Source organism: Colletotrichum chrysophilum (genome assembly GCF_026319265.1).
Source record: "Colletotrichum chrysophilum strain AFK26 chromosome Unknown scaffold_12, whole genome shotgun sequence".
Lineage (NCBI taxonomy): Eukaryota > Fungi > Ascomycota > Sordariomycetes > Glomerellales > Glomerellaceae > Colletotrichum > Colletotrichum chrysophilum.
The window spans coordinates 91,252-115,870 of NW_026517299.1; the positions used below are offsets into that span (position 1 = coordinate 91,252).

The 24,619-nt window shown below is 54.0% G+C and overlaps 9 protein-coding genes across 9 annotated transcripts; 6 read left to right on the top strand and 3 right to left on the bottom strand.

Moving 5' to 3' along the window:
• Positions 1-4,027: 4,027 nt before the first annotated feature.
• COL26b_002397 (uncharacterized protein) lies at positions 4,028-5,803 on the top strand (the record flags this gene model as incomplete). The annotated part of the gene is made up of 4 exons (XM_053175318.1): positions 4,028-4,205; positions 4,285-4,368; positions 4,430-4,877; positions 4,936-5,803. The coding sequence occupies 4 exons, from the start codon at positions 4,028-4,030 to the stop codon at positions 5,801-5,803; spliced, it is 1,578 nt and encodes a 525-aa protein (XP_053040624.1).
• A 348-nt stretch (positions 5,804-6,151) lies between these two features.
• On the bottom strand, positions 6,152-6,967 carry COL26b_002398 (uncharacterized protein; the record flags this gene model as incomplete). Its single annotated transcript, XM_053175319.1, has 1 exon — positions 6,152-6,967. The coding sequence occupies one exon, from the start codon at positions 6,965-6,967 to the stop codon at positions 6,152-6,154; it is 816 nt and encodes a 271-aa protein (XP_053040625.1).
• Positions 6,968-8,524: 1,557 nt separating this feature from the next.
• On the top strand, positions 8,525-9,849 carry LAP1 (Leucine aminopeptidase 1; the record flags this gene model as incomplete). The annotated part of the gene is made up of 3 exons (XM_053175320.1): positions 8,525-8,713; positions 8,771-9,517; positions 9,574-9,849. The coding sequence occupies 3 exons, from the start codon at positions 8,525-8,527 to the stop codon at positions 9,847-9,849; spliced, it is 1,212 nt and encodes a 403-aa protein (XP_053040626.1).
• A 1,469-nt stretch (positions 9,850-11,318) lies between these two features.
• COL26b_002400 (uncharacterized protein) lies at positions 11,319-12,284 on the top strand (the record flags this gene model as incomplete). The annotated part of the gene is made up of 1 exon (XM_053175321.1): positions 11,319-12,284. The coding sequence occupies one exon, from the start codon at positions 11,319-11,321 to the stop codon at positions 12,282-12,284; it is 966 nt and encodes a 321-aa protein (XP_053040627.1).
• Positions 12,285-13,313: 1,029 nt separating this feature from the next.
• On the top strand, positions 13,314-16,655 carry COL26b_002401 (uncharacterized protein; the record flags this gene model as incomplete). Its single annotated transcript, XM_053175322.1, has 2 exons — positions 13,314-13,593; positions 13,645-16,655. The coding sequence occupies 2 exons, from the start codon at positions 13,314-13,316 to the stop codon at positions 16,653-16,655; spliced, it is 3,291 nt and encodes a 1,096-aa protein (XP_053040628.1).
• Positions 16,656-17,651: 996 nt separating this feature from the next.
• END3 (endocytosis defective- protein) lies at positions 17,652-18,971 on the top strand (the record flags this gene model as incomplete). The annotated part of the gene is made up of 3 exons (XM_053175323.1): positions 17,652-17,888; positions 17,951-18,185; positions 18,250-18,971. The coding sequence occupies 3 exons, from the start codon at positions 17,652-17,654 to the stop codon at positions 18,969-18,971; spliced, it is 1,194 nt and encodes a 397-aa protein (XP_053040629.1).
• A 417-nt stretch (positions 18,972-19,388) lies between these two features.
• COL26b_002403 (uncharacterized protein) lies at positions 19,389-20,815 on the bottom strand (the record flags this gene model as incomplete). The annotated part of the gene is made up of 3 exons (XM_053175324.1): positions 19,389-19,610; positions 19,684-20,460; positions 20,699-20,815. 3 exons carry the CDS (start codon positions 20,813-20,815, stop codon positions 19,389-19,391), a joined length of 1,116 nt encoding a protein of 371 aa, XP_053040630.1.
• A 1,831-nt stretch (positions 20,816-22,646) lies between these two features.
• On the top strand, positions 22,647-23,091 carry COL26b_002404 (uncharacterized protein; the record flags this gene model as incomplete). The annotated part of the gene is made up of 3 exons (XM_053175325.1): positions 22,647-22,743; positions 22,809-22,876; positions 22,942-23,091. 3 exons carry the CDS (start codon positions 22,647-22,649, stop codon positions 23,089-23,091), a joined length of 315 nt encoding a protein of 104 aa, XP_053040631.1.
• Positions 23,092-23,266: 175 nt separating this feature from the next.
• COL26b_002405 (uncharacterized protein) lies at positions 23,267-24,369 on the bottom strand (the record flags this gene model as incomplete). The annotated part of the gene is made up of 2 exons (XM_053175326.1): positions 23,267-23,679; positions 23,739-24,369. The coding sequence occupies 2 exons, from the start codon at positions 24,367-24,369 to the stop codon at positions 23,267-23,269; spliced, it is 1,044 nt and encodes a 347-aa protein (XP_053040632.1).
• Positions 24,370-24,619: the final 250 nt, after the last annotated feature.

Sequence of the window (24,619 nt, forward strand, 5' to 3'; positions counted from 1 at the left end):
TCTTGATGATGCCTACGCGCAATCCGAGACTTTCTACACCGTGTGTCTCACCCAACAGTCGTCTCTTCTTTGGACATCCCACGCCCGTCTGATAGGTTTGAGCTGCTCCGCTGGTCCGCAGCCAACCGGCTGTGCGCTCGGTACTCGATTTCTTTGCGGACCCTCGTCCGGTCACTTTTTACCAGCACGTCAGCCATGCGCTGGTGACCTTGATGTGGTACTCGTCAAGCATAATGTTTTCCAAGTCCGCCTTTCTTTGTATCAAGAGACTGGCGTCAGAAGGACTGTTGGATGCTAGAAAACGGGCTCTTGCCTGCACGAATCGACGCTCGCAAGCCTGTAATCGTGTCTGAACAGCTATGCTGAGCGCATCCTTGTAGCATACGGCGCAGCGGTCTGGTATGTGGCCTCCGTCTGGGATCGTGGTAGGTATCAGGAAGATTTCCTCCCTTGTGACGTGGCGTGCAGGTACTCCATGTCCACACTGGCCGTAAGTGAGCTCGCAACGGCAAAACGGGCAGCTGTTGTTCTCTCGGAGCCACTTTGACAGACATCGAGCTCCTGCCAAATGCCCGCAAGGCATGATCAAGGGGATGCTGTCGGAATGCCTCCTTTCGCTTTCGATCTCAGTCTGCTCCTGAAAAGCCAGACGACTGTATCGGCATATCTGGCAGATCAAGTCTTCCGGTTTATCGATCAAAAAGGTGACCTTGGGACTGGGAAAGAAGCATCTTCCCACTTCAGGGGCTGTAGGATCTTGGGGCCTGAGCCAGCTGCTAACAAGGGGCAGAAACGTCTTTTTCAGCCACGAGTCTTCCTCCCTTTGCCGTGCTCTATTACGTCTCGTTGAAAGGTATCGTTTCTGAACCTTGCTAATCCCTGGTACGGTGACCATTGTGCCTGGTTGAGGGGCACAGTAGGTTGTTCGATTGGTGCAAAGTCGACTCAATTTGGGGCGGCGAATGGCTTGCCGAAATTGTGCTCCAGTGCGCGTTTGTTTCGAGATCTCTTGCAGAGGCCCTTCTCGTCTGTAGTTATTAAATTACCTCCCGAGATAGGGCAGCGTCTTCGACTTGGAATCTCACAATCACGCTGTTCGACGAACAACGGATGTTCAAAGATTCCCTTCACCATATCGATACTGACCCCTTGATCGATGCTCTTTTAGACTCGAAGTAGAGGCACGACAACAAAGCCAAGCACCTATCAAAGACTTGAGTACCTACTTTACAGCTCCGACTGTCGTCAGGTCAAGGCGCCCAGGGCGTCGCAGCGGGATGCTGCAACTGCGTAGCCTTAGAAGTCTAAGCCAACAGAGACTCATAAGGATACTTCTGCACGTCTCCGAAGATTATCGCTATCAGCATCACACCGTGTACGCTGGTAATTGAGATCACATTGCACGGCTTGATCTTCAGGGACCTGTCCTGGAGCACAACATGAGTCACGGACAATTTCTAGTGTAAACTCCACAAATTTCACGGCCACGGGCTCGGATCCCGAACTCGAGATCTCAATGCGTAATAAAGATGGCACCGAGCTCTGATGATCAGTATTTCAAACCATCTGGCATCGGCCGTGATAAATTGTGAGAGTTGCCCCTCGCGCTGATGTCGAGCGATTTCGATAAGACTTGTAGCGCGTTTAAGGCACGGCTACTTGGCTTGATAATATCGTGAGCTTTGAGAAAGAGGATTAGTATGGCATCATTACTTATACTAGAGGACTGTTTGAGCATCGTTGGCCGTCTGAGCGAAGGATTGAGCCCCACGGCCGCACTGAGCAGCCAGCAATCTTGCCCCCTATTGCTTCTCCCCGTATTTCTCAGGATTGTGGGTAACAACATAAGTCTTCAGGTCTTCTCCTTCGCCGACAGTAGGCCAGAAGCTCACATTCGCTGCTCGTTGCTGCATGCTTCTATTTCCAGGAGGTTGACGGGAGACCGATGCCACGATCTTTGACTTAGGCACCACCAGCTAGTTACAAGCTTTGCTGGCTCCAGTATGCAAGTGTTGCTACATCGATATTGAGGATTCTCCCCGAAGCCACCCTTTGCCAAATTTGACTCCCCGGAGTACCTTAAGGCCTACGGCGTACCCAGCACTCTTCCGGTGTGTGCATTGGTGTGATGACAGGAAGCAAGACACGACAATGCCGTGTACCACCGCTAACGCAGAGACAGCAAGAAATCAGCCGACGGTTGCATGCGATGGATCTCTCCTGCCTTTCACCTTGAGGCTCAGGGGCAATGTAGTGAAGCCTAACGTCCGTTGGGGGGTAACGTTGACAGGGATGGATCTGTCCGCTCAGGGTTGGGCAAGCATGCTCTTGGGGATGCGTACCTGGGTCACGAGAGTCCCAGGGTTCTTTGGACCCATGGATGTCTAGACCTTACGGAGGCTGCAATAAACCGTTCAATGTTTGAGACAAACGAGTGCGCCTCCGCGGACTACGGGCACCTAACCTCAGCGAACCCCCTTTTCCACATTGACAGGCTGGGTGAGGGATTGCTTCTGCCTGGAAACCCCTGTGGATATGAGTTGAATAGCCATTAGCTTCTCTAACATGACATGAGGGCTGAAGGCCTCAATTTTGAACGAGTGCGAAAGCACAACATGATGCGAGGCTGTCGGGCAGTTGGGCAACCGATCTCTGGAGGTCTAGATCTTTGGTCTAGTGCTTGCGCATCAGGCCCAGCCTGTGGCGAATCGAGTCTAGAATCAACAGCACGGTCTGGAATTCCCACAGAATGATCTCCAACAACACTTGGACGGGGCTCTGCGAGCGGCTCCATCGGCATTCAGGTCAATCCGAGCTTGCCAAGATGTGCCTGCTGATGAGGCGCACTCTTAATGTGTGAATGATTTTCGCGCTCTTCTGTTGAGAAGCAAAAGGTTCTTGTGACTCCCCTCAAGTCCTTTGGTTGAAAATGTTCGCTTCCGTAGAAAACCCCATCCCATCTCATCCGGGATTAAAGGAGCCGGCTCGTGTCCCGAGATACAATTTCTGTCTGGGGCTCCTGGTTTGACTCCTGCTTACACCGGGATCCAAGGCTCTGGGGGTATGGACGCCAACCGCGGACGAGAATCGCCACGCGGTGCAGATTATGTTTTTCGAAACCCACCCAGTGATGTCAAACATGCCTGGTACCAACTTGCCAATCATCGGTTGAAAGCTGTGGGGATGGCTTTGTGTAACCCCAGAAGCTGGAAATTTACCGTCGCGTGGATGCTCAATGCAGATGATCAGGAAACCTAACATGTCCGATTGATATATACCTTGGCCTCTTGCGAGATGCTCTACTTGAAGCGCAGCTCATGATTTGGTTCTCATACACATTCGTCCCCAGCGTTCAACCCGGGGGTCACCGGGGACCTTGTCAATGCATTAGAGAATGAAGGCAAATTCAGTGCAGAAACAACGAAACCGGTGTTCGTCCGTATCAAAAAATTAGGTCTTCGTCCGACTCGACAATCCCTCGGTTTGAAGGGATGAAGTTGGTTTGAACCATCTGGTCTGAGCGCCAATGCCGAAGAAGCTGAGGCCATCACCAGCCACATCCGATGCTTTGGTGCAGCCAAAGGATGTCCAATCAGACGAGGAGGAAAGGAGATACTTCGGCAAGGTGGGGGGCCCCGCGACGGCACTGACAAGGTGCCCTGCGACCGCCAACAGCAGGCGGGACACTGTCACGCTGAACACCGAAGAACGAAGAATCCGGACAGGATCCATGGATGTCTTCCCGAGGTCAGCCGTGGCGCCCGCTCCACTAACCCGTTAATTCGGCACCTACAAGTATCGCCGGCAGGCATAGCGTCATTTTTTAATGTGCTGGGCGACGAAAGCGTTTCTGTGGCTTCCACATCGTCCCTTTTGCATCTTCTCGTTCAGCCAATGCACCGAGAGCGCGGACCGCATAACATGTCTCTGCGCGCATCGATTCTTATAGAGTTCTGTTTTTGTTGATCTGCCCGCAGCCCACCATGCGCGGCGTCGCTGCTTCTTCCTCCCTCCCCCTCCGTCGCCTATGCCAGTCGCCGCCGCTCGCCCGAAGCCTCCCGAGACAGCCCACCCTCCACCGCACACTTTGTACAGCCTGTCTGGCGAGCAGGACGAGTGCCAACAAACCCAGAACCACGGTCGCGCAATGTTTTCCGGCGCCGCAATACGCGAGCTATGCTGGACAGAGAAGGGCAGCGTCAGCGGTAGCAGCGGCAACAGAGGGGAACAACGGTGGGTTCATAGAAGCCGAGGGGAGAGGCGCAGGAGCTAAAGGGGCAACAGTGACGAGAGATGACTTTGGTCCGATCCAGGAGTACGATCGGCGGGTGGACAACGGCATCTTGCGAAACGACGAACACCAGAGAGGTGAGCAGGTTTGCGGCGCAAAGGCTAGGATCACATGCTAATGCGATCGGGTGGGCGACAGGCATCATTCAGAGCCTTCAACACCTTCACGACGAGCTCGTCAACTACCAAGCGCCAGCAGTCGTGCACCCGACTCTCGATTCCCTGAAGCCTGCGAAATCAGTGTTTGGATCCTGGTTCGGCGGAGGCAAAGCGCAAGCCGCGATTGGCGCCATTCCGGCGAATCTGCCCCGCGGGCTCTATCTGTTTGGCGATGTCGGCAGTGGCAAGACGATGCTTATGGACTTGTTCTATGACACCCTGCCAAGCTCCGTCAAGTCCAAGACGAGAATCCACTTCCACAACTTCATGCAAGACGTCCACAAGCGCCTTCATAAGATGAAGATGCTGCACGGTAACGATGTCGACGCTGTGCCTTTTGTCGCTGCCGACATCGCAGAGAAGGGCAATGTCCTCTGCTTCGACGAGTTCCAGTGTACAGATGTAGCAGATGCTATGATTCTTAGGAGGTGAGTTTTGAGCAGCACAAGCTAGGCATGGGAACTGTAGCCGACTGACCGTCAACAGATTGCTCGAATCACTCATGTCGCATGGCGTTGTACTGGTAACCACATCGAACCGACACCCCGACGAACTATACAAGAACGGCATCCAGCGCGAATCTTTCGTTCCGGCAATCAAGTTGCTCAAGAACCGGCTCCACGTCATCAACCTAGATTCTCCGACAGACTATCGCAAAATCCCAAGACCCCCTTCTGGCGTCTACCACACGCCGCTGGACGCACACGCAAGCTCCCACGCCGAGAAATGGTTCCGCTTCCTCGGCGATCCCGATTCCCCCGAGCCTCACCCGGAGGTTCAGAAGGTTTGGGGCCGCGAGATCCACGTGCCGCGCGTGAGCGGCCGCTGCGCCTGGTTCACCTTTGACGAGCTCATCGGCAAGCCTACGTCCGCCGCCGACTACCTTGAGCTGGTGCGCTGCTACGATGCATTCATCGTGACCGAAATCCCGGGTATGACTTACCGCCAGCGAGATCTGGCACGTCGTTTCATCACCTTTATCGATGCTGTGTACGAGTCGCATGCCAAGCTTGTTCTTACGACGGAGAAGCCTTTGACGGAGCTCTTCGTGTCTCGCGCGGAATTGGAAGAGTCGCTAGGCAAGCAGGGCAAGGAAGAAGCTGGACAGGGCGACGGCGCGATGAGTCATCTGCTCGAGGATTTGGATCAGAACATTGATTCAATCAAGGGTCTCTCGGGTCTCTTTTCGGGCGACGAGGAGGCATTCGCGTTCGCACGTGCGCTCTCTCGTTTGAGCCACATGGGCAGTCGCGAATGGGTTGAGCGAGGCATGGGTCTGGAGGATCAGGGTGGTAAGAAGGAGCGCGACGACTGGGCAAAGGTACGGAGTCGGCAAATGGAAGACAGCATGTGAGCAAGGGTGCATACGATACTAGGCATACGCCCGCTGGGTCGCGGGCTTGGCGACATTTTGACATTTGCCTCTTATCATGTATCAAACTCTTTTCATTTTCTAGGCATATGGTTGATGGTTCAGTCGTGAGCCCGCATCTGGAGGACACTTGCATACCCCGGTCGACTGAGGAACTCCGATATAGATGCTATTACATGAGATATATTTTAGTTTGCGTTGCCTTGTGACCGGGTGTGATAAGTCGTTGTGTATAACATGAATAACTTCTAGGCAATTCTGGTGCAGTGCCACTTGAGCCGCTCGCATGCCGAAACATCATCAGTGTTTAATACCATTTGGACCAGGTGACTAGTAGATGCCAGGTAGGATAACCCACTTCGTCTCCTTCTTGAACTGATCCCACTGCTCGCCGTATCTCTTGGTGCAGTACTCGTTCAATACCGGCACGGCGCGCGAGACAAAGTCGAATGCCTGTCCAACACCCATGATGGTACCGCCGATGAAGCCAGACGCAGCCATGCAGTAGCCCGCGCGCCAAAGAGCATAACCACCATAGTTGATGTGACGCGCCCAGCTCCAGAGGCCCTCGCGAATGACCTTGCCCTGGTTCTCAGGCTTCGCCTTGAAATGCTTGCGCTGCTCTTCGGACGCGGTCTCGAGGAACATGCCGATGCCGAACAGGGCACTTCCGAGGACGGCCTGGTACGGCAGAGAGGTGCCGGGGAAGTAGAGAGGAGAGGCCAAGACGGAGGTCGAGGCGGCGAGGAAGAGTAATGAGTTGGCGCTATTCACGAGTGTGTTGTAAATGCTCACGGGCACAGCCGCAGAGGGGCCGAACTCTTCAGCACAAACACTGACGACCCAGTACGCCTGCTTGGCGAAGGAGCCAACAGACATGCCGAGGAGGATCAGGTGCGGGAGGGGAAGGTTGAGATTGTCGATGAGGGCGATGCCCGTGTTGGAGGCGGCAGTGAGGGGCAGAACGACATTGAGACCGAGTTTGGAGAGGAGGGAGGCGCCCCAACCACCAGCGATGAGCTTGTATTGGAGTATTGGATCAAGACCGCGAAGGCCGACGAAGGTCAGGATGCCTGGTACGCTGGTCCTCTTGACCCCGCGTTGGATGAGGTCGAAGGGTTTGTCTTTTGGCCGAGAGTCTGCCATGGTGTCGGTGGTTCTCAATTGAGTGACGAGGGGCCTGTGGTTCGAGGTGAACTGGAGGAGTATTCTGAGGTAAATCCAGAGGAGGAGGGTATGTTTATTAGGAGACGTAGGAGCTCTAATAAGGCGAGGCTATCAATAGACGTGGTAGCGTCATGCATGAGACTGCTCCCGGCATGACGGCGGCTGCTAAAGTCCCTCTATATACGGGCGGGGATCTGGATTGGGGAAATGCGATGTTTCCCCGTAAGATCATCGCCTTCTTCCGGACGAAGGTTTGCTGTCCGCGCCCAAAGTCCGTTCCCCGAACCTACCATGTTTTTTACAACCCATACAGGGACTTTATGGTAGCTGCCACGTCCGAAGTTAGAGATGTAGGTTCAGATGAGCTCGAATTGGTTAGCCTGGCATTTGTTTTGGAAGGGATTGGAGCGATACACGCTGAAGGGCCGGGTATCATGTTCCCGCATGTTTTCCCTGTAAGATCCTGGGATAGCCGTGCTTGGGAGTCCATCTACATCTCTTCTACTGGCACTATACTGCTGCTGCCCAGGTCCCAAGTTCAGGATTGCTCAGCTGCGTACCAAATTTACCCAATTTCACCTTGGCTCATAAGCAACCTTGAGACCCAAATCTCAACAGGGCAAGGCAGTCCAATCCGAGTGCGGCCATTTGTACAAGCTATGGCGTGGTGCGATCGATTGTTCTCAAGGAGCAACACCACTGGACTCCAACACATGCGACCACACCCATTGGAGAACTCGAGATCCCGTCCGCTCTCTCATAGATAAACTAATGAGGGCCAGAGTAGTAGTCCGGTCGGAGACGACGGGCGAATGCCTGGTGTTGCATGTATTTTTGCGACGGCGAAACGCTTGATGCTGAATGTTAAGCGGCGCCAGACAAGCCTCTGCTGTGGGTTGGTTCGTCTGAAGCTGGAGACGTCGCTTGGCCATGCGCGTGTCTCACGATGCTCTTTTCCCCATCGGGCTTTATCTCGGCATTCGCGGCAAATATCGAGATCGCGGGGTGAGTTCCGTGATCTCTGGGTCAAGCAGTGTTGGAGGCCCGGCGTATTTGCTGACAGCTTCAGCTTGATGCAGCAGCGGCTGGGCTGCATATCAACAAATGGGACAGGAGAAAGCTCCCGCGCAGATGACGTGATGGTTTCTGGGTAGCTTCAGTATTCCAAGCGGATACCCGAGGTAAGGCGATGCCTCTTATCTAGACCCCTGCATTACCGATAACACTGGCGTCGTTCCCAGGCAACGACACTGGAGGAGCATGATGCGAGGTGGGTCTCTCGTGACCAAATATCCAATGACTGGCCTTGAATCTAGCGGCACCTGGGTGATGTGTTGCAGACAGGGGAGCTTCGGTTCCACACGTTGGGTCCTGCGTAAGCTGTTGCAGTGGCGTCCCCTGCCTAGCTAGGTACTTACCTATTCGTACCTATTAAAGCAACCCGCGACATGACGGCGACTCCTCTTCCCTCTGACATCCACCCGCCCACCTCATCATCCCCAGACTGTACGACTTGATCAACTACATCAATCCAAAATGAAGGTTGCCAAAGCTTCGCTTCTCGCCATCTTGGCGCACTCGGCCGTCGCCCGCTTTGTTGCCGAGGACGAGATCAACCGCGTCCAGTTGTATCCCGCCGGCTCCGAGCCTGAGAAGTACCTAATTGAGCTGGCCCAAGGTGATACTCGCTGGGTCACCGAGGAGGAGAAGTGGGAGCTCCGCCGGGTAAGACGACACCGCATGCATCCCGTCCTTCTTGTGTACTGACGTGCAACTCTGCAGAATGGCAATCGTTTCTTCGATATCACCGATCACCAGGACTTTGGCAAGACAGGCCTGCGCACCAGGGCCAAGGCCAAGCCCGTCTTCCCCGAGAAGTGCACGCTCCAAGACAAGGTCAAGCCCTTGATTAAGGACCTTGACAAGAACGAGATCCAGAAGAACCTCGAGAAATTTACCAGCTTCCACACCCGATACTACAAGTCAGACTACGGCCGCCAATCGTCCGAGTGGCTTCTCTCCAAGATCAACTCCATCATCAAGGATGCGGGTGCCGATAAGCACGTCTCCGCCGCGGCGTTCCCCCACACATGGCAACAAAGCAGTATTATTGTTACAATTCCGGGCAAGTCTAACCGCACAGTCGTCATTGGTGCCCACCAAGATTCCATCAACCTTTGGCTGCCATCTATCCTGGCCGCGCCCGGCGCCGACGATGATGGCAGTGGTTCCATGACCATCCTCGAGGTCTTTCGTACCTTGCTCAAGTCCAAGGACGTCGTCGAAGGCAAGGCCGACAACACGATCGAGTTTCACTGGTACAGCGCCGAGGAGGGCGGTCTCCTTGGTAGCCAAGCCATCTTCAAGTCATACGAGCAGGACGGACGTGATGTGAAGGCCATGCTCCAGCAGGACATGACTGGCTTCGTGCAAAGAACGCTCGATGCCGGCAAGCCTGAGAGTGTTGGCGTCATCACCGACTTCGTTGATGCTGGATTAACTGATTTCATCAAGAAGGTCATTGTTGAGGTATGTTCTTCCCATTGCTTCCATGACTCACGACATCATGCTGACAATATCAACAGTACTGCAAGATCCCTTTCACCGAGACCAAGTGCGGATACGCCTGCTCGGATCATGCTTCCGCCAGCAAGGCCGGCTACCCTTCGGCTTTCGTTATCGAGTCTGCCTTTGAGGACTCGGATCAACACATTCACAGCGTCGACGACCTCATCAAGTACCTCTCGTTTGACCACATGCTTGAGCATGCCAAGATGACTCTGGGTCTCGTGTATGAGCTCGGCTTCGCTGACTTCCCCGCCCTTGAGAAGAAGAGCGAGACTGTCTCTGAGGAGCTGTAGGAGGCTCTTTAAGGCAGACGTGTGAATGAGCCAAGGTAGTCACGATATCCCAAATACAATCAATAGACGAACTTTTGAACACATCAGCTCCCTATGCCGTTACATAAAACGTATTCATCATGTCATACATTATAGAGGCTGTCGTCGCAAATAATTGCATATCCTATCTAAAATTGAAATATCGTATGCAACCTGCACAGCCTTCTCAGGACACTGTTCTTTTACCTAATAGAAGTAATGATAAGGAGAAGACTACGTTTTATTAAGATCCACATGGAGTGAACGTTTCAAAGATCACAAAGGCAAAAAGTTCAGCTTGAGATTCTTACCAACCTCAGGTGTAAGTAACGATGCAAGGGATTTTTCTAACGGCGGTAGAGCAAGAACCCACTGAGAGAGTGGGATTCGAACTTGCGCACCCGTGCCGTGGGACTTTCAGAGAAAAACTCGCATGAAAGCGCCTAGTAACCCCACTAGACCACGGGCTTTTGTGAAAGAGAAGGGCAAGATGTGAGCTATTAGGGTCGAGAGTTGGGAGTCGAGAGGTCGGGAGACACCCAGAGTGGGGCTGCGCATCTAGGTCGGCGGTGCCCGTCTGTTATTCACCACACTGCATTTGTGACGCTCACGTCCCACGTTGCAAGGACCCGACTAGGTATTACTGCCTGCCTTGGTAGACGTTGGGCAGGACTCGCCCGTAAGAGATGCAACCTTGGCTGAACAACCCCGTCCGACCCATCTAGCCAGAAAGTTTGCGGGAAAATCCTTTGAAGGATTTTCGATGTTGATAGAGTCTGCTTGTAAGCCATTCGTCTTCTTCAGGGACTCGTTGAGGGCGCCGCATCCTGTGTGCCTTTCATTGCGCAGCCCAATTACTATCCATTGTACTATCCATTGTGCAACAAAATGAATAAGAGAACTGGTGCGGAACACATTGAGTCAAAATGGAGGTGGTCAGGCCCTGATTGTTTCCTGCTGGTAAATACGAAGTTGCTGGCTAAAGGCACCTTGCTGTGTTCACCTCAAGGTGAGAGCCTCCAGGTACCTACCCAAGAAACGACGTTAAAATAAGACGCAGGGGCTTCCGGGTGCGGTTGCCTGCCTCAGCGCAGATCCCACGTGCTTAGACAGGCTAGATCGAGAGCCCCACCGCTCGGCGAGTGCCACTCACACCCTGGAGTACACTTCCCATCTCCACAACCAACTTCACCTCTCGCAACACACTGCCTCTCATAAGCATCGCCGCAACGTCCGACGTTTCTAGGTAGTATATCTACCTCGAATTGCTACAATCAAAAAGTACACGGAAGGATAACAAGCCTCTTGGCAAACAAAACAAACCCGGCAAACACACTTCGGAGTACAGCATTGGCCACTTCGAGTCATTGCGCCCGGAAGCTACGAAACATACTCTCTTGCGTTGACAACGCCAAACAAGTCAAAAAACCCCGCATCAAGAGGGCATCAGCATGACAGAATCAGCTCCCGAGAGCGTTTCTAACGCCATCGCCACGGCTCCATGGAGCCAAAGACCGCCCAGCCCGCCCTACATCCCCATCCCTCTCACGTTTTCCAAGGGTGCCGACTCTGCACTGTTGCCTTCATTCGACAACGTGGACTCCATGCACCTGACGAGCGATGATCTCAGTATCATAACCCGCAACGTCAAACAAACCATCACTGACAGGTCGGTCGGCTGGAACTATGAAGCACGCCGCCAAGCACAGCCAATCCTCGATTTTCTCTACCTCGGACCGCTCTCTATTGCTCGCGATGCCAACTGGCTGGCGCAAAACGGCATTAGCATGATAATCGTTTCGAGATTCTCACAAGCTGCACGTTTTATGAGCGTCGACAAAGCCGCACTGTCACTCGGCATCAAGGTCGAGTATTTAGATGTAGCCGACAATTTCGAGTTGGTCCGAGGTTTTCCAGAGGTCGTGCGGAAAATCAACAACCACTTGCTCGAAGTCTACCATGCACAGGCGCTGGAGAGGCAGGACGGTCGCATGGTCATCGACAGCAACAACTTTAGGGGCGGGAAGGTCTTGGTCGTTTGCGAGACAGGCAATGATCGATCAGCCTTCATCGTTGCTGCATACATCATGACAGTCTACGGACAGCCCATGATTCCCAGCGTCCAGTTTGTCTCCGTGCAACGCTTCTCAGTCAACTTCGACGAGGAGAGCAAGAGGATGCTGCGGGCCTATGAGGATCTTCTCAATGCTCAGAGAATAGTATCTGATGCGACAAGACATGTCCCCAGAGCGGGCGAAAACGACGGCCGCCAAAAGGGAGGCAAGAGAGGCATAGAGGCTACGCTAGACGATGATGACAGAATGGAGGGAGATGGTTACGATGGATTTGTCGTCGACCGTGAGCGATATGAAGACAGAGCCAGGTTCGTTCCGTTCGTGGACCCAGGCCAGAAATAGATGTGCCGGTCAGTGAATATGTGAGCAACGCTTTTGGCGTTGCCGAAGGTGGGACAGCGGGGCGATGAAACATGGTTTTTGTACATAAATACTGCATTCGTGGGAACTGGAGGGCCGTTCGGTTTGCGATCATGGGAGGCGCCGGGGTAGTCAGTATACCCCTTTTTTCGTCGGCGAGGGCGCATTATTGAATATAGAGACTGGCTGTTACTGCTGCCAACAGTCTGCAGGGTATTCAATAGATGTGTGCTCCTTCAATCTCGCAAGATCCTCTTCGCTTTTTATGCTGAACATGGCATCTCATGGAAGGACACACGTGCTACTGGGTCTTCTCGCACTTGTAGACGTATGCTCAGTGATGCATTCCAAGCTGTTCGCCTACATATCGTATAGCTTTACTTGGGCTCGACTAGCTGCTTGTAACATGCATAGGAGCACCCTGTAAAAGGATTCATGACGCTACAAGCAGGCTGGGCGAAGGGAACAACATCGCGATGCCCCAACCGGATCGGGGAGGTGAAGGACGTCGTTGGACTTGGCTTGGAACCTCCACACCTGGCTCTTTGACGAAAACTTCACTTGGTGTCTTTGGGGTGTGTAAAAAATGCCCATTGTGCCATCTGGCGGCCGCACTTCTTCACCTCGACCAAGACCATTGGTTCTCAGCGAGGAGGAAGGAGCGACTCCTGCTAGCCCAGTCTTGCTCCTGCCTTCTCCTTCGTTGACCGGTTTTCGCGCGCGCGCACAACACACGAAAACCGGTCAACCCGCAATCTTTTTCTCATCTCTTCTTCTCATCTCACCCACCCTTGGACTTTTCGTCCAACTTCCCTCCACCTCAACTTCCCTCTCCACTCCATCACCGTCGCATCACTCATCCCATCCTTTTGCTACCTTCAGCCAATATCACCACCATCCCTCGTTAGGTGGTGATAGCGGCAAACAGCATTGCTTCCAATTATCTTTCCTGATTATCTTACTCGTCTCAATTACCCTCTCTTACCTTCCTGCAAAATTCGTCGCATCAACATGGAGCCCGATCATGGCAGTGACGGCAGACAGCTGCGTCGGTCAACCCTAGCGCACCAGCCCGGTCGCTATGCTGAGATGCTGGTGGCCGGAGTCGAGAGACCAGCTTTCACTGTTCCTGATCCTGTCTTCGACCCTGAGCCTGCTCGCCACTGCGCTTTCCCAACCATCGAGCTGGACCAGCACCCGGGACCCAGCGAGCAGTTCATTGAGGCAAGGGCCAGAGGAGACTTGCATGGAGACAATCATCCTCTCGTTCAATATTCAGACAGCGATAACGGTACGTTCCCCCGCCCGTCGACAATCCATAAGTTTTCCTAACGCAAAGTAGACCAGGATAACAACCAGGGTGAACGCCGAGCGCTGGTGGCGCACCTGCCCCCGCTGGATGCAGGAGATGATGAGATCATGCGCGGCATCGAGGAACAGAGGGAGGAGAAGAACGACATACAGACTACAGGCGAACTGCGAACCCCCAAGAGAGGCAAAAGCTTCAAGGAGTTCTGTCTGGCTTTGACCAATGATCTGGACTGGGGATCGCCTGAGCCCGAGCCCGAGCCAGAGCCTCAGCAGCAGATTGACGAAGGTCCTCAAGGCGAACTCGAGTCAAGAATGGATGGCACGTTGCAGAGTGAATTTGATCCGGACCCCTGGGACAGCATCGGTACCGGGGCGCAATGGGCAATCCTGTCGACTCTCTGCCAAGCTCATAAGTTCTCAGTGGCCGTCCACCGCCTGAACCTTACGACAGACCAGATCACAACTTTCATCCAAACCTACATCAAATGTCATGAGGAGATTCAGGATTGGTGCAGAAAGATTGACCGGATCCCAGTATCTGATCTCATCCGACGCGCCGAAGACGGCCTTCACTCAGTGGATGAGTACGTCAATTTGGCTCGGCCTAGACTCCCCACGGATATACTCTTCCAGCACGAGATTGAGCTAGCCGGTGCGTTCTTGCGCAAGTCAGGCCATCCTGAGCTTGTTCACCTCATCGACAAGTGGCGTGGCACGTCTACAAACTTCGTCGAGCTCCCCATCAATCAAGACATGCTATCTTACTGCCGTGTCAAGCTTTACATGAGCAGAGGAAGCAACCGTGTGCAGGACTTCCAGCCCATCGAAGACCAAGAGCCAGAGCTGTGGCTCAAGCGATTGCGGGAACCGGAGGACTTCAACAACGGAGTTTGCCACTTCTACAAGTATTACGGAAACCCCTATGCGCTCAACGTCCTCGACCCTCTGCTTCCACAGCAGCAACAGCTTGACGCAAACCGTGGGGTTCCGATTGACCCCAGTTTCGTCATAGAAAGAGATGAGTCCGGCCGGGCTTTGGAGAATGTTTCCGGACGGCCTTTGCTTGATTACCGTGAGCCAACCGGCGACGAACAGCAACAGCTATCCGTGGAGCAAACAATCGCTCACGACCTGGCTGCTGGCGACGCACACAATCGGCCTCGCAATACCGCCACGTTGAATCAACAGGAATTCCAAAAGACAGCCGGGGAAGTTGTGGGAGTCGCAGCTCCTACAAAGACTAGTAATGCTGCACCCAAGCAGACCACCTCATCGAGAATAGCAACTTCTCATCGGCCCAGGCTATTCAACAAACCTGCCCCTGGTCAACAATACACGTCACTGGCGGCCAGACGAGGAACTGGAAGCTACACTTCACCGTTCATCCTCGACGCCTCCGAGTCTCCAGAGTCCCAGCCAGGCCGTAGTGGCCTTGATGCGGTCGTGGAAGAGAGCGAGCCAGCGCACTTCGAACAGACACAAGTTGACAGGGAACAGACTGCAGCCCACGAGAGCGCAGAAGTCCATAGTGAAGCAGGAAACGTCTTGGATCCCGTTCCGAACCAAGCCCCGCTTGAAGCCTCTGGCGTCGAGATGAGCTATGCTTCGCAGCCAGCGCCCAAATCATCTCGCAAGCGGGCGTGCGATGACAGCGATGACGAGTATGAGCCGTATGATGATGGTCAAAATGATGACGAATACCTGCCCCCTGCGAAAAAGCCCCGAAAGGCGAACACTAAGAAGCCGAATGCTCGAAACAAGACGATGCCCGCAGCGCAGCAGGCCCGACAGTCGAAGCAGACCAAGAGACAGTCGAAGCAGACCAAGAGACAGCCAAAGCAGACCAAGAGACAGCCAAAGCAGGTTGCTACTACGATGGCGAAGACTGCCAATCAACCTATTCCAACCGCACCGGAGGCTTTTCACCACGAACTTGCTCATGTCCAAAAGGCCAACCAGGCTGGATTCGCTCCAAACCTCCCTGTACAAGCCGCGCAGTCTGAGATGAACCAGTACGGTACCTCGCAGCTCAGCAACTCTGAGAATAATCTCACGCCTTCTGTTGTACCACAGCCCGTCAAGCGTGGCCGTGGTCGTCCTCGCAAGCATCCAAGATCCGAGGATCTCGCTGCCCGAGGTGTTGGAGCTCAACCCTCAGGTTCGCAAGAGCCTGGTAACGCAGCTGGAGCTCAACTGCCCACTACAAAGACAACCTCCAAGCCCACAGTAACCAAGACGAAGAAGAAATCCCCAAAGACACAGTCAGATCCTGATGCTTCAGCATTGACAGCATCTGCAGAGACATTTGGTCCTTCTAGCAGTTCTGAGAACTCCACGGCCCCAGCACCTACGACAATGGAGTCTTCCGCCGAGCTCACAACAGGAAACCAGTCACAGGTAGCCAAACCCAGGATAAAGATCAAGAACTCGAAAGGACAGACTGGCCAAAAGTGTTCGCCAGTGCCTCCTCCAGTCCTGCCTCCCCAGGCATCGCCTGCCTCACAGCCTCAGAACTGCACCGGTGCTCAAATGGGACACATCAGCTACAGCCAACTAACTGCACAGTCTGCTACTCGCACCCAGTCGCGTCCCGCCCAAGCCCTTTCTCCAGAACACATGGAGTACCATCAGCGCAATAAAAAGTCAGCCCATGAGGCGGCTTTTCGACCAGAAGCAAGCGTGCACAATTCGCAGGTTGGCTTCGGATACTCAGCCTACAGAAACACTTCCTCCATGCCGTTCGAAGCTGCCGCTGCTACGGGTACTAGCATGCAAGTCCATCAAACCAATGCACACGCAGGCGGCCAAAGTTCTCCATTTGGTGTCGCTTCTCAGCACCCACAAGCTCGTCCTCAGTACGTTGAGAATAGGCTGGGATCGGAGGCAGGACATCATCAAGCGCCCCAGGCCACTAGCCCCCAGACAGCTGTCCAACCAGCTTCACAGCCTGTTCAATTTCCTTCCGTTCTCAGAACGGTTCAACAGCAAGTCAAGAACACAAAGAAGGCAAAGCACGCAACTGAGAACTCAAAGAAAGACTGAGTGACGTTATGGACTCAGCTATGATGTGCTGCTGTCTGAAGCTGCCTTGACTCCGATCTGTAAAAAGAGGCGAACAAACGAGACCTGAATACAGAAAAACTACACCAGCTTGGCACTACAGGTCGCCAGCAACACCTTCGCAGGCACACGATTGCTACAACACTTGCTCATTCAGGGTGTTATTTTTCTCCACATAAGAGAACATCCTTTACTTGCTTTTCTCTTTCTTCCTTTCTTAAAAGAGGATAATCCACTTGAATGCGGGAGGCGGATTTCTTTGGAGGAACGTGGATAGCCTCTTTTTTGCTTGCTTTCTTTTTGAGATTGCTTGCATTTTATTTGATTGACCGCAGACACCTTTGGAATTTGGTTTTCGGCTGCTTCATCTGGACATAAGCCTCTTTTTCATGTTGAGATACCAAAACATTGAGCCGGCTTGTAGAGTAGTACAGAATGAAGAAGATTGCTTACATGCCGTGATTCCCACCCTGTGTGATACCCTCCCTCACTGTATTTACTTTGGAGAAAGACTAGGAGGGTAATTCTTCAGGCGTGGTTGAGCCATTAGTGTTATGTAATCGCACGATGAGCTAAGCGTCCAGGGTACCCTAGTCGACCTCAACAGTGGGTCGAGCTTGCATCACCGAGCTTCACAGGACGTTACGGCGCACACCCAGTCAAGTCAATGCACAGAAGCACCGCCTCCCACTTTGAGAACCACCCCCGACTTACCCCAAGCCACGTCCTTGGCCAAGCTTCGCAAGACTCGACCTGACGACGGCCCACTCAGCAACGACAACTCTCCGCTACCAACTGGTTCTTGATATTTACAGCCGTCGGCGCCCAATCTTCTCCTTTGGTGTCTTCTCGAAAAGACGAACAGGCCAATCGTCTCCGACGCTGCCAAACGAGGCCCGAGCATCTTCAGTCCGCTGCCGCCGCCCACCTTTACACACCACCTCTCCGAACGCCTCCAGCACTCTCACAGACATCAACATGGCTCCTCGCATCGAAGCGCAAGAAATCGAGACGTATTGGAACATCTTTTCGGCTCGGACGGGCGGGTCGCAGTTCCTGACAGGAGAACAAGCCGCGCCGGTGCTGAAGAACAGCGGCCTGACGGACAATCAGCTCGAGCGGGTGTGGGATCTCGCCGACGTCGACAACGATGGCAACCTCGATTTTGAGGAGTTCTGCGTTGCGATGAGAGTCATTTTTGACATTCTGAACGGAGTGGGTGCTGCTGCTGGCTGGTCTTCATGTTTTCAGCTGCTAATGACATTGTGTTCGATAAGGAGTACGCAGACGTCCCCACGACGCTGCCCGATTGGCTCGTGCCCGAGTCCAAAGCACATCTTGTCCAAGCGAATCGCGCGCTCACAGGGAAGCAAGTTGCCTTTGAGCAGGTCGAGGACGATCCGGACTCTCCTGGCTTGAAGGACGGCTTCGACTGGTACATGACGCCCCAGGACAAGTCCAAGTACGAGTCGATATACCAGGAGAACCGGGATGCGCGGGGAGAAATCTCATGTACGTCCAAGCCCGCACGCCCCCTGCTGCCGTCATTTTGTTTGCTGACCTGTGATGGCTGCAGTCTCTGCCTTAGAAGACCTCTACGAATCCCTCGATGTTCCCGACACCGACATCCGCTCCGCGTGGAACCTAATCAACCCCTCTGCCGGCTCTTCCATCAACAAGGACGCTTGCCTCGCCTTCCTCCACATTCTCAACAACCGCCATGAGGGCTTCCGCATTCCGCGCACCGTACCCGCGTCCTTGCGCGCCTCATTCGAGCGCAACAAGATTGACTACCAACTCGACAATAACAACCCCGCCTCTTCCCGTTGGGCCACAAAGGCAGACGACTCGACGGCAACGGGACGGAAAGCAAAATTTGGCGATCAGTATCTTACTCGCCTTGGTCGCAGCGGCTTCAAGTCGAGCGGCACCGACTTCTCTACCTCCAAGACGGATGACTGGGAGGAGGTCAGGCTCAAGAAGCAGCTTCAGGAGCTCGACGAGAAGTTGGCGCGTATCGAAGCTGGCGTGGAGCAAAAGAAGGGCGGCAAACGAGACAGCAAGCCCGCTCTGGTCAAGCGGGAGCTCGAGCAGCTGCTGGACTACAAGCGAAAGGAACTCCGGGAGCTTGAGGAGGGTTCCGGCAAGGCCAAGGGCGGAGCTAGTCTCAAGAGCGTGTCTGAAGATTTGCAGACGGTGAGAGAACAAGTGGAGGGTCTCGAGTCGCACCTCTCCTCGCGACAGCAAGTACTAGAGCAGCTGCGTCGGGATGTTGAAGATGAGAAGCTCATCAGATGAGAAGCAATGTCGAACAAAAAGAAAGCATGGCGGTCTCATGAGCCCGGCTTGGGCTATTTCGTTTCTGGGGCCTGGTGCGGCTGGGAATCTTTCACGTCAAATTTACGCGGGAGTTTTTTTTTTGTTTTTTTTAATAATCTGTCCCCTTGCTTTCATGCACTTGTGCATGCAGGACCATAATGTTCATCTTGGGAGCTGTCACGGACGCGAATCCAAAGAACGCTCTGCTCGGCGGCGGAGTTGGCAGATTGCACTAGATAGATTGGGATAGTCGTAAATATAGTCTGCGAAGAGCCCACTCCTTTTCAGATGACGGAGAAGTGTCTGATTAAGAGGTTGTAAGATGTAGGTACAAATAAAACGGTTACAAGAACACCCCCATTGAAGTCGTCGTCATCGGCCTTACTCATCGCCCGCTCACCATTGTGAACCATTTGTATACTTGGGCAGCCAGTCTGAGCCCAACGTGCGACCCTTGACGGCCCAGACGAACAGGGAGGGGACCTTGACCCAGCCGACGCGACCGGCGCCGCGGCTACGACCAGTGGAGCATACAAAGATGTCGACCGGCATGCCCTTTACGACTTGCTGGTCCTTGCCCTTGATGGCGAGCTCGATATTCTTTACGACGCCGGCGGCCTGCTCATGTGATTTTGATTAGTTTCGGTCACTTGTTTGTTTTCGAAAAGGAATGTAGGGAGAAACAACCAACCTGCTTGTCGGTCACCATGAAGCCCGCGCGGGGTTTGGAAACCAAGTCTCCGCAGGCCCAAACGTTGTCGGCACCTTTCACGCGCATACAGTCATCAACGCTGACGTATTTGCGCTCCGTCAGCAAGCTGGGATCCAAGAACTCGGAGTTGGGGATCAGGCCCATGGTCGGAAGGTAAAGATCTGTCTTGAGCTTCTCGCCGTTCATGAGCGTCACCTCGGTCTGGCCGTCGGGCAAGGGACGGGAGTTGGCGACCCGGGCGTTTCGCTTGACTTGCACGCCCAGCCGGACGATCTCGTTCTCGATGCCCTTCGCAGCGTGGTCCGAGCCGAGAATCTCTTCGTCGCCGCTGAGGAGGATGACCTCTTTGTCCTTGTACTCGAAACGGATCTCGGCGGCGGTCTCAACACCGGTGGGGCCGGCGCCGGCGACAACAACGTGCCGGGCCGCCTTGACCTTCTCCGCCGTCTGGTGCAGCAAGCCAAGCGTCTTCTCGTGCGAGTCAGCGCTCTTCCACGGCATGTCGGTGCTCGCGGAGCGGGCGCCGGTTGCGAGCACCAGATAGTCGTAGGGCAGGGATCTCGGGCCGGAAGCAGTGGAGACAAGGGCCGACTTGCGAGCCAGGTCAAGGCCGGTGGCGGTGCCGAGAACGAATTCGAAGCTTTCTTTTGGGTAGTGTGCGAAGCCGGACTCAATCGGTTGGAAAACCTGCTCATCCTTCAATACGCCCGGGACAATGGCACGGACAGATGCCATATTCCAGTAAAAATGAGTTGTCTACCATGGTGTCAGCCCGAAATGGCCTTTTTTGGCACCTTTTTTTTTTTTTTTTCTCCGAGAGAATCATGAACCCAATAGCAAGTCCTTTGCCGCCCCCATGCGCAAGACGGTGGATCGCCAGCGAATACGCCGCCTCCCCACGGGCGTCCGAAGCGTACCGCAGTACTCTCCGGTTCCTGCAATGGTCGTCCGGGCTCCCAGTTGCCCTAACAATCAACACATGCACATGTCTTACCTTTGAAACGAGAATGACTCTGAGATCCTGCTCATCCTTTCTCGTGTACTTGAGCAGGCGGTGCGCAACCGCGAGACCGCCGTATGCGGCACCGAGGATAACGACTGTCTTGACCATGTTGGTGTCGATTTGGGGGCTCGATGCTGGCGTTAGGTGAATGAAAGCTATGAATTCTTGTGCAGATGGAGATACTGCGCTTGAGAACAAGTTGAACCGACCAATGTGTATCAGCAATTGCGTGAGGGTATTCGTCTAGTCGTCCAAAATTCTTAAGAATCTTGGGAATCTCTAGTAAAACACCTGGCAGGCTTCTGGCTTTTATTTGCATTCGCACTCTGCGAGGTCCGAGACTTGCAGAGCAAAAACGGCATGGAGTGCACCCTTCGGGTCGCAAGGAGCAGATACGCGTCCTCGCCCAGAGCTAACGAACAACGCGGAAGTCTCATTAGTATTTTTGGACAGGTTTCAGTGTCCAAGTCCGTGCCGGTTGGTGATACAACATGTGGTAGGTCAGCTCAGCAGTATTGTCCGTCCTTGACCTGGTAGAGTGTCGATCTGCGGTGTCCGTCCGGGCTTTCCCCACGCGCAGACCAAGACTTGATGGCCTGTCATTTGACGGCGTTGCGGAAGAAGGGATGAAAATGAGATTGGCCATCATGCAATGTGCTCAATGTAGAAAGCCGGTGCAAGCAGAGAGTTGATGGAGGGGATTGCTGAGATCATCTGTGTTTCCCAGTCGTTTCCTAACGGACTGATGTCGGTTGTTTTGACGCGTCAACGCCCTCTAGGACAACACGGCAAAGTGCGTCGCGCAAAGCTGCGCGGAGCTGGCAGAAGCAGTTATCCGATTCGTCTGGTCATGGATCAAGCGGCAGGAAAGCGTTGCGCAGGAACCTTATCCAGACATGAGCTCAATGGCCATGGCAAACCTGGAAGTATCCACGCGAGTGCTCCAGCATCAGATTGCTGAAGAGGTAGGTGTACGGCCCCGACAAAGCGCATACTGTCTGTGAAGCCCCTTCGCTTCACGGAAAGGCAAAAGTGCCGACACCGGCGAGAGCAGCACACACCAGAAACGTTGTTCTGGCAGAAGGAGGACCCTCAAACGGCTGCTCATTCAAGCGGTCAGTGGCAACCAGAAGAGCGCTGAAGCCTAGATCGAGTGCAAGAACGCCTGCGAGGTGCTCCTCTATGCATAGTAAAGAGCTCGTCACCGTGGACGAATGCCGTGTGTCCAATCAAAGTGCCTGGCGGAACTCTGCGGCTAGCTCAGTCGCAACGTGACCGAATGGCCGTCTCCTCGATGGCATCGGAGGGCGAGAGGCATCTTGGAGCCGAGGTCAGCCAAGTCCAGTCATGCTGGTACCCAAACCCCCGTTGAGAGGTCTGGCAACCCCACATGCGCTGGAAGGACGTTAGCCAAGCACCTGCACCATCGCTTTGGCCCCCAGTCCAGTCCGTTCCTTTCCCCAAGTTCCAAGCTCCGCCAGAGCTCTGCTGTGGGCAGCCACCTGCACCTCTTCGTGAACCGTGTCGGCAGGGACCCAGTCGCTGTGGCAAGGGACTTCTGGCCTGTGAATTCGTCGAGTGGTACGTCCATACGTGCTTGGTAGTAGTACTTGGCGGCTATATGGAGCAAGGTGCCAACGGCAAGTGCTCCTTTGTGCGAGGTGGCCTGTGGCGGTGCAATCAGCAGCGATGCCAGGGCGCCCACCTCAACCTAACCTAAATGACAGCATCAGCTGCCCCGCGCGCATATGATGAAGCGTGGGCGGGCGGGTGGACCTCCTAACCCCGCCAAAAGATCCAACCCTTTCCTCCGCCCCTCAACACTGGACAACCTTCTCCACGAAACGCTCAACAATCCGTCCTTCGACCATATCTCGAACCAGATTCTCGACAACTTTAGACTTAGATCTTTCTTGTCCAAACGGACCTCACATACACCATGTCTGCCCCTCAGAGCGAAGCCTTCAAGCAGGCTGTCATCGACAGCAAGAAGCTTACCCAGAAGCCCAGCAACGATGAGCTCCTCGAGCTCTACGGTACGTTTTCGTCGCCTCTTTTGCAAACCTCAAGCTTTTGTAGCTGACGATCTATCGCACCGCAGCGCTGTACAAGGTCGGCACTGGCGAGAAGATCGCCGATGCCCCCAAGCCCGGCATGTTCGACCTGAAGGTAAGACCTGGTCGCCGCCAAACCCCCGCATCCCACGTGCAGTGCTAACGAGACACGCGATACAGGGCAAGGCCAAGTACAACTCGTGGCAAAAGGTCGTCGACGAGGGCAAGACCGTCGAGCAGGCCCAGGAGGAGTACATCGCTCTCGTCAACAAGCTCAAGGAGTCTTACGGCTACGACGCCAACAAGGAACCCGAGACCGTCGGCGCGTAAACGTACCGCGAACATAGGAATGCCATGAGAAACGACACGGTTTGAAGCGCAATGACGAGTCTAGTCGCAGACACTTCACATGAAAATCTCCAAGGATCAATATTACGATACCACATGTCCCTTGACAGACAACCGCGCCCTCCGTTCGCATGTGAAAGTGTGCTGCCCCGTCCATCTATGCTACTCCCCAAAACCTTCCCATGTTGTCTGGTTCTGCATGGGCCATCGTTGCGACCCAAGGTATCTCGTCCTTTGCATAATGCTGAAGTGGTAGGTTGTAGGGTATGCGAACGCCAACAACTGGGTTGCTTCCTTCGGTGTTGTTCGAGGGCAAATCTGTCTGGAACGTGCTCACCATGGTCGCCTTTTCGGCCATCATCTCAGGCCATACCAAGACGCCGATCTCCCACGAAGCAATTCTCACCTCCTGCGAGGCTCCTGCCACCTCGCCCCATGCCTGCTTTGAAATGTTGGCCGATGTGACGAGCGCCCAGTCGATTGACTTCTCACCATACCGAATGTATGTCTTTATATGCGGTGCAGCTCGCTTCCTGCCGGCCTCTCTCACGGTCGCTGTTTCAGGCAATGCTACTACCTTGTCAGTCATGTGGTTGATCAAGCTCGATGAGCACAACACCGTCCCTCACCTTTTCCATTGGGGGCATCGTTTCCCCAGTGGCAGAAGAAAGGATGCAGATAGGCTAGTTGCTTCGCCTGCTGTTGGGACTGGATCTTGGTGTGAATTGACCCACCAGATGCATAGCCGTCCAAGCTTCTCCTGATCTCGTCGGCCGTCGGAAACACAACCTTGAATGTTGGCTTGGTCTTTTTTGGCCCCTTGTCGCTGGATTCTGAGAGAGGGTTGAAAAGACACTTCTGAATCCAATTGTCGGTGGCTCCCAGAGTAGCAATGGACGAGATCTGCACCACAATCTCCGACTTGCCGTCTTGGACAGGAACATGGCGAAGTACGTGCTTTAAGGCGGGCCAACCCCATGATGTTTGAGAGGTATCATGTATTGAATGGCGGCCCGGCACGCTTGCGATGAGTGCAGCCTTCACGCTTGAGAAGTCATACTGGCTTAACTTGTCGACCAGATCCCTGAGCGTGGGTCTCCGAACATTGTAAGCTTTCAAATAATTCAAGAGGTCGTGCTTGAATCTCTGGCCGGTCCCGATAGCATCTTCGCAGGACGTACTGTCCTTTTCTTTCAGCAAGCGAAGAAGGGGCGACATCCAGACGGCGTTTGTCATGTTGGTCCAGTCCTTGGCGATCATGTTGGCGGTGTGTATGACGACCTGCGCCGAATCATCATGACGGACCAGTATCATCATTTTGGAATGGTGCGTCCCAAACATCTCTGGCATATAGGCACCGTGAAGCTCTACATTGCTGTATGCTGAGGCTTCTTCCTGGGCCAAACATGAGCAACTGTGCCGCTATCGGCGTTGGAATCTTTCATCGACTTACTTGAAGGGCCAAGCGGTTTGGGTCTTCTCTTTTCCAGAAGCCATGGACCACGTGGAC